At 32.3% G+C, this 8,384-nt stretch overlaps 1 protein-coding gene across 23 annotated transcripts in view; it reads left to right on the top strand.

Moving 5' to 3' along the window:
- The first annotated feature begins 5,461 nt into the window (after positions 1–5,461).
- LOC107845531 (DNA mismatch repair protein MSH5) overlaps positions 5,462–8,384 on the top strand; it is a 78,501-nt gene continuing 75,578 nt past the window's right edge. For 17 of the 23 annotated variants that reach the window (XR_007045819.1, XR_001666879.2, XR_007045814.1 and 14 more), the window contains exons 1-6: positions 5,462–5,711; positions 5,848–5,915; positions 7,023–7,054; positions 7,409–7,503; positions 7,645–7,725; positions 7,799–7,871. Coding sequence is in view for 13 of the 23 variants with exons in the window: in XM_047398075.1 (XP_047254031.1) it covers positions 5,684–5,711; positions 5,848–5,915; positions 7,023–7,054; positions 7,409–7,503; positions 7,645–7,725; positions 7,799–7,871 (377 nt within the window). In the remaining 10 variants the exon portion in view is untranslated. The remainder of the gene's footprint in view (positions 5,712–5,847; positions 5,916–7,022; positions 7,055–7,408; positions 7,504–7,644; positions 7,726–7,798; positions 7,872–8,384) is intronic. The other 6 variants (XR_007045821.1, XM_016689905.2, XM_016689902.2 and 3 more) reach the window with 1 other exon arrangement.

Here is an 8,384-nt window from a genome sequence, read left to right as displayed (position 1 = left end):
GAGGAATCACTGCTAAGTCTACTGCTACTGGCTAAATCTGAACTGCTAAGGGTGCTCTGGATCCTGTGCTTCTGAATCTATGGTATAAGACATCATAGCGCAAGAGAAAAGTATGTGTCAGTATGTGATAATGTACTGGTATGCTAGATGAGGTAAGGCTGAATGCAAGGGTTTACATGCATGAACAATACTGACTAAATATCATGAGACTACTGAATAAGGATACATGCATGAGTGCATAAACTATAATTGAAATCGTAATAATACTGAATACTGAATACTGAATTCTAATAACTGGATTTCTGATGTCTGAGTCTACTAATACTGATATCTGATTGACTGAAGCTGAGATCAGTCCTATCTAGCGGGTGATCTCCGAATCTGCTTATAATGAAAATAATTGACTTAATCTGATATCAGTCCTATCTAGCGGGTGATCTCTGGATCTATGGAACTATCTAAGTTCTTTACTAATATGAGTGACTGTATCTAAAATCCTGATTTTCGTAATATTGATCTGAGTTCTATTCTGAAAACTGAGACTGAAACTGAGACTGTAGGAAGTAGTCATCTAACCGGCATGCCTCGACTCTAAACTAGTAGGGTCCAACCTATAACCCCAGCTGAAAGGGTGTCTAGCGGGTGACCCCTGGGATCAATCCTGTACTAGCGGGTGATCCCTGAGTATGCCAGTCCTATCTAACAGGTGACGTCTCATAACCTATCCTAGCTATGTAGTTTTGAAACTTAGGAATTGCTTCTAGGGATTTCAGTCCTATCTAACGGGTGAGCCCCCATCCCTAGGCTCGCTCGGTGCTGAGTCCTACTCCCAATTGAATGACACTGAACTGATTCGCTAATTCTTACTAGGCCTAACTGAGCTGTTACTGATCATACTATTTAACTAAGCTGAATTGAGTTACTGAGTTTCGTAGACTGACGAAAAACTAATAAATTTCGTTAACTGGCTGAATACTACTGAGTTCTTAATTAATTACTGAGATGAGTTGGACTGATAATGAGATTACTGAGTTTTCCTAAGTCATGAAGCTGACTAAGTTCTATTGAATACTGTAACTGACTGAGAATACTACTGATTGTGACGTGACTGAGAGTACTATGACTGACACTGTCTCTAGGCACACAGCTAAATTATCAGGTATTAAATACCCTCAGGACTCGATAGCATAAAGTAAAGCATAACAATTCTTGAATAACATGTCAATCGTCTATCATTCACAATACAATCACTGAAGCATCTTTTCAAATATTTGCAGTCATAAACTTGTTGACGTATAGGCATGCATACTAATGTCTCATTATTCATTCACCCAATCCTTTCGACAAACACTTAACATACATTAACTTGTACACAAATGGAAATTTCATATTAACATGCTATAATGGCACTACTTCATTCACCTAGGCATTTAATCAAATGTATGGGGAGCATGCTTTGGTTATACAACACACATTATATCTAAATAACATGGCTACGTCAATCCACATGCAATTTAAAGGGGTTTATCATGAATATCATGTAAGTCATCACATATTAGGATCAAAGCTTGCAACTTGTAATCTAGAACATGAATTATATCCCAACAACAATATAAACATGAACTTCAATTCAATCATAATCATGAAAATCATAAATACACAATCTTTATAATTTAAAAAAGATTCTTGAACTTCAGGGGTGGAAGGAATCCATGAATCAACATCTAATATACCTTAATGTTGATGAAATTGTTGAAAGATTGGACCTTTAAGCTTGATTGAAAGAATTCTTGTAGATAAATTTGAATTTGGAGCTTAACTTCTTGATTCTTGAGGGATGACACTTGGATTTTGTTTTTGGGAAGAAGGGAAGGGTTTTGATTTGTTTACTAACTTCTTAGGGTTAATAGAGAGGATTTTATGTGATTAATATATCATAAAAATATTTTGAAGTGATTAGGGACGGTGGTTTAAGGGTGTGAAATGACTTTAACACCCTTGATCTAGGTCAAAACAGAGTTTTAGCACTTGGCGATGACTTAGGCGGCGCCTAGGCAATCACCTAATTTAAGGTGGGTGACACCTTTTCAATCGCCTAAGTTTGGTTGGGCGGCGCCTAACCAATCGCATACCCTTACTGCCTCTCACGAAAATAGGCATAACTTTTTGCTCAAGTACTGGATTAAGGCAAAATTAGTATCGTTGGAAAGCTAATTCGATCATCTATAATTTGGTGGGTCTCAATCTTCCAAAATTCCACATATACACCAAGTTATGCTCGTTCAAAGATGACCCTTACGAAATCAAACACTAAAGCTTGATAGGTTCAAAAACTCTCAGCTTGCATTACTTTAAGTGACTCTTATGAACATGTTTAACATATCATAAGCTCTCTTCTCACTAGGATACTCATTGTAAGTCATGTACTCAAATATGAATAACAAGATTAGAGGTTTCACACGTAGGAACAATAGATTGATTTCTAGCTAAAATAAATACGGGGGGTTACATATACCGTGGTAGTTTTCATTACTTGCACGTTAATAAATATTAGTTAGATGAAACAGTAAGTCACAATCTCACTACAAGCTTGTGAGGCATAATTTGAAAATATTATGAACTAAGCTTAATTATTAGATTGATAGTATTATTAGTGGTTGAAAATATACAATACTTGCTAAATTATTTTCACAAAAACATATTTCAATAAGCAAAACTGAGGTTGAGATGTATACACAGGGAAGTTTTCTTGTTCACATCTTAATGTGACTTACAAACAGAATTAAAATAATCAAGCACAGAGACTTATCTCAGTAACCTACAACCTTATATCTAAAAATAGAAAGAAATGATGAGCGAAAGACTACAAATGGGACTATATGTTTTACCTCAAAGGTGAGCCATAAAGCATAGTCTTGGACTAATCCCTGAACTAAGGGATCATTTGGTAGGAGGGATAATGATAATTATTCTCGGAATCAATTTAGAAGATGAGTTTATCTCATGTTTGGTTGAGACAAACTGAATGGAATAACTCATCCCGGGATTAGTTATCCCAGGATTATAGTATTTTTCTTATCCCTCCTTGAGGGTGAGATTAATAATCTGAAATATCAGCGAACTGGGTTATTAGGTTTGGATGGGTTGAGATTTTAGGGGGAGATTAATTATTTTAATTAAATATTAGTTGGCCAATAAAAAAGCCATGTCATTGATGAATTGGGGCTAAATTGATCTATCAAATAAAAGAAAGGGCAAAATAGCCCCAATAGGTAGATGATAAGTGTATTTTAGACTAATAGGTAGGCGAAAAGGATATTTTAGGCCTAAAAGGTTGACGGAAAGGACATTTTAGACTCAATAAATAGACGGAAGACATTTTTGTACTATTTCACATCCCTTTCTCTAACTTTTTTCTCTTTCATTCTTACTAAAAACTCATTGTTTCTTCAACTTTCTCATTTTTGAAGCTAGTATTTTATTTCTAAATATTCTATCTCCTCCCAAATTTGTTAGTTTTCTACTCTCCTTTAATTTTAGTCTATTTTTTAAATAAAGAAAAAGATTTACGTATATATACGTAATCGGTCGGATCAATAATCGATCTGTCCATATATTGATTAAATTGATAATCAATCTGTCCATATATCATTTGGATAGATAATTGATTTGTCAAATCTGTAATCAATTTGTCCATATATTAGATCGATAATCGATCTGTTCATATATCGATAATCGATCTGTTCATATATCGATCGGATCGATAAAATATCTGTCCATCGCAAATCAAGTTTGAACTAATTTGTAAAATGTGTAAAAGATTTTGGTGGGATGAATTTTGTTTAAATTCTGTAAGTTGGTGATTTATGGACTAATTTATAACTTTAAATAAATTTTAAATCAAAAATAAATTTAAATTTTCAAAAATAGGTCATTTTTTAAAAAAAAATTACAGTTTTTTTAATTTAAAAAGAGAGAATACCCAATTACCCCCTGAACTATACCCAAAAGGGTTATGACACACCTCAACTTAAAGGGTCCTATTATCCCTAAACTAATTAAAAGTGTAATTTTGACACCTTTAGTGCCTAAGTGGCACATACATGTCACTTTTGATTTAAGTTGAGGTGTGTCATAACCTTTTTGAGTTTAGTTCAGGGGGATAATTGAGTATTTTCTCATTAAAGATGTCATTTAATAAAATTTCCATTTATACCGCTCTCTCTATAAAATACTAGACGCCGAGGGCCCGTGCTAGATATGTTATTTTTTGTCTCAAGTTATGTAACATAAATAGAATTTATATAATCAATCATATTTTTAATATATCTGTAAATATTTAAAGTTGTTAACTATTGTAATTTATAATAATTTTATGTATTTTAAAATAATATATATTATTCTCATTGTTCAAACTTTTGAGGAATTGATAGTCAGTTATGTAAGAATAATTTTAATTTTTAATTATTGATATTTATAATACTTTTTCTTCTATTCCAATTTAAGTGATGCTGATATAATTTCGATAATCAACCAAATATGTTATATCTTTTAGTTTTTTTAAGTCGTTAATTATTGCGATTTACAGTATTTTTATTTATTTTTTTACTATTATAATTTATAATACTTTTTATGTAGTTTTTAATTAATATATGTTACTCTCCTTGTCTAAACTTTTTTGACGTTGATAGTTTAACTATATATTTAAAATAATTTTGATTTTTAATTATTATAATTTATAATATTTTTTTTTATATTCCAATTTAAGTGGTACTCATATAATTTCAAGAGTTCGACAAATATTTTATATTCTTTAAATTATTTAAGTTATTAATTGTTATGATTTAAATTATGTTTTACATATGCTTTTTGTCTCAATTTATGTGACACAAATAAAAATTAAATAATTATTTATTTTTTAATATATTTTCAAATATCTTAAGTTGTTAGAAATTGTAATTTATAATACCTTTTTGGCACTATAATTTACCATTTTAAGCCGCTAACTATTTGTAATTTATAATACTCTCTTTGTCTAAACTTTTATGGCACTGATAGTGAATTATATTTTAAAATTATTTTAAGTTTTTAATTATTAGTTTATAATACTTTTTCTTCTATTTCAATTTAAGTGACACTGATATAATTTTGAGAATCAACCAAATATCACGGTTGAAGTAACGAAGTACACATGTCTTAAATGACTCATAATAACACTAATTAGAAGTGATACAACAAATTGCTATAAAAAAATACTTGTGAAAAAAGTTTAAGGAGACATCATATAAAATTGAAAGTTAATTTAAAATATCAAGAATTAATTTATCATTTTATGTCTATTTTATTTTTTTTAAATATTTAAATAATATATAATAATTAATTAGAAATGAGAATTGGTCGGCACCGGAAGCTCCTCACCTGCCTCTTATAATACTATATATAAGTAAAATAAAATTCAAATCTCCATGATAGTCACAAATATTCCCATTTATACCGCTCTAAAATAAATTCAAATCCCAAGTCCATGATAGTCACAAATCACCACATTTAACTTTCACAAACTCCAATTTATTCTTACCGCCATTTCCTCTCCCTCACCAGTAGTCACTACCATTTGCCCTCCGTTTCTTCCTTCCAAGTTAAATTTCGCTCCTGCATTTTACTCGCTTTCCTGGTTAAACAAATGGAGGCGTCCTTTGCACATGATCGAGGTACCAAACAATCATCTACTACAGTTAAATCTTTTTCCATTTTCGATGCATTTCTACAGCAAATTTTTCTTTGACGTAACTTGTTTCTATGTGTTGCTGAAAATTGGATCAAATAATTGAACTGTCATGTGAGAAGATTGTAACCAGCAATCACAGATAAGATCATCTATGCCTGAATTTGCAGAAGAGGAGGAGTCGTCCATGGTAAGTATATGTTTGTCTGGAGTTCATGACCTATTTCATTGTGAAAATTGCTTAGTAGAAAGAGGAATGTAAGACATTTTGCTCTTCGTCATCAATATAAGATATAATTTAATATATTTTGAAGACAAATTTGTGATCCGAGGTTTGAGTTTTGTGTTTGTGTCTGTTGTTGTAGATAAGGTACTTGAATAAATCAACTAAAATTAGCCGTCAACTAGCTGTTTAGTGTACTGAAATTAGATTGCATTATGTAAGTGAGCATCTGTTCAACAAGTAGATACGAAATCTGCCAGAGGAAGGGTTATTGGATTGGTCCTAATATCTAACGATTGTTATTGTCTCTGTTTATCAAGAACTGGATTGAGTTAGATAATCAAATGTTGTTTGAATTGACAATTGAGGCTTTCTTATAAGGATATATGTTCATTTAATTTGTGTGCAATTTCATCACCGTGGATCGTCCAATTTACAGGCTAAATAAACCAAAGCATTTGAAAATTTCAATGATAAGCACCTAAGGTGTGGCCTAGTGAGTAGTGGTCAATGAAATGGTTGAGAACCATGATGTCCCAGTGTCAAATCTCCTCTTCCCATCTGTCCTAGCCTTGATGGATAGAGTTACCACACCTGTTGATGGTGGGGAGTGGCAGGTATCTCGTGGAGTTAGTCGAGGTGCGTGCAAGTTGGCCCAGATATCACGGTTAGAAAAAAAAACAAAAAAAAAATTCTTATGATACGCTTACTTCCATTGCATGTTTGATTGATAACTGAGAAGTTTCTACTTAATTGATTTTAGATGATAATATTAATGGATATGATGTAATTTTTTCCTTACCACTCACTTTGGAGAGTTGAAGCTCATTGTCTTCTATGTCTATTCATTTGCAAGTCTTTGAATCTATGGTAATGGTTTTCTTGATGTTCACAAGAGTTATGCTTTTTATGTTTTGGAGCACAAATATCGGTGCTTGCTATACTCATAGGAACAACATTTGCTACTTCAGTTCTTGAAAAACTCCGATTCTCTTTCCTACATTTAATCTAACTGATATGTAATTACAAGTGACCTGATGTATATAACTTTTGTCATTGTGGCTTATAATGCAGGTCTATATGGCATGTGTTATGCACGGACACAGGTGATTGGTGATGTTTACGAGACTATTAGAATGTCGGCAATTACTTTGGGACCTTCTTGAATGAAGAGAGGAACAATGTCAATGATGATATACCATCTTCATTTGTTATATATGTATATATATATATATATATATATATCTTTAAAAACAAGTTGCAATCGGATAATTTGAATTGTATGATTGATATTTGATTAAAAACAAAAGGGAAAAACAATCAATATTAGGAAAGGGAAATCTCTCTTGAACTTGATTGTAGAAAAAAAGGCCTGTTGGATGGGCAAACAAAAAAGAGATGCTAGCAATAGAGTCTAATGCCGGATTAGTAATTGACTATCAATTAAATTATTCTTCAAGGATTGGAGTTTCCTATTATGATGCAAGTACACGCCAACTCCATGTGCTGGAAATCTGGGAAGATGGAAGTCAAGATTTTTCCTTGGTTGATATGGGTATGAAATCTTGTTTTACATTCTTGAGGAAACATTAAATCACCCACATAAAATATTCAAAAGAAACTGTTCTAAAGCTTGCTTGACTTCTTGTCTTATGCATTTCATGCGACGTTTGCTGAAAGTTGGATTCGTTTTCAGTTAAATATCAGGCTAAACCTGGAACAATCTATACCAGTACTAAAAGTGAGGAATCATTTTTGGCAGCCTTACAGAGAAGTGGTATGTGTTCAGTTTATTATTGGCATGATCTTTCTACTTGTGGAAGCATTATCTACTATCTAATGTGACACAGATGGTACAAGCGACGCTCCCTCTATAAAGCTTGTGAAAAGTTCACTTTTCAGCCATGAGCAAGCATGGCACAGGTATGAAACAGTCGAAGAATATTGCAGCTAATTTCATTTGCTTTATTTCCAAGTCTTTTTGTGTTTACTTGTCCAAGTTGGATATAGTTCTGGCAAGGAAAGTCCTTGCTGCATCAAAAGCAGTAGCTATCTGGTAAATCATATGAGATTAGGATGCCATTAAAAATGTTTGTACCTGGCTGACAGAAGTACTACGTGACAAACTATCTCAATGCTCCTTTCAGTAGTTCCTTGGACAATAAAGTATCTCAGAACATATCTGGTAGGGGATAATTGGGGAGTGTAGGATTTCTATATTTTTCTTAAAGGAGGTGCAGCCTTCGAATTGAAGTCTTTTCTCTTTCATATAGAGTTCTATAGGTAGATTAATACCATGGTAGAGGGAATCAATGCACATATTATTTGTTTTTTCCTAATTTGCTTCATCAACTTATAGGTTAGCTTTGTGATTTGATGGATTGACCTGTTTCTCAGTGTTTCCTTTTGAATAATTTTACTATGAAAGCTGTTTAT

This window comes from Capsicum annuum, chromosome 10 (assembly GCF_002878395.1).
Source record: "Capsicum annuum cultivar UCD-10X-F1 chromosome 10, UCD10Xv1.1, whole genome shotgun sequence".
NCBI classification, from domain to species: Eukaryota; Viridiplantae; Streptophyta; class Magnoliopsida; order Solanales; family Solanaceae; genus Capsicum; species Capsicum annuum.
The sequence above is the reverse complement of the archived record's forward strand: the minus strand, read 5'-3'. Positions and strand labels throughout refer to the sequence as shown.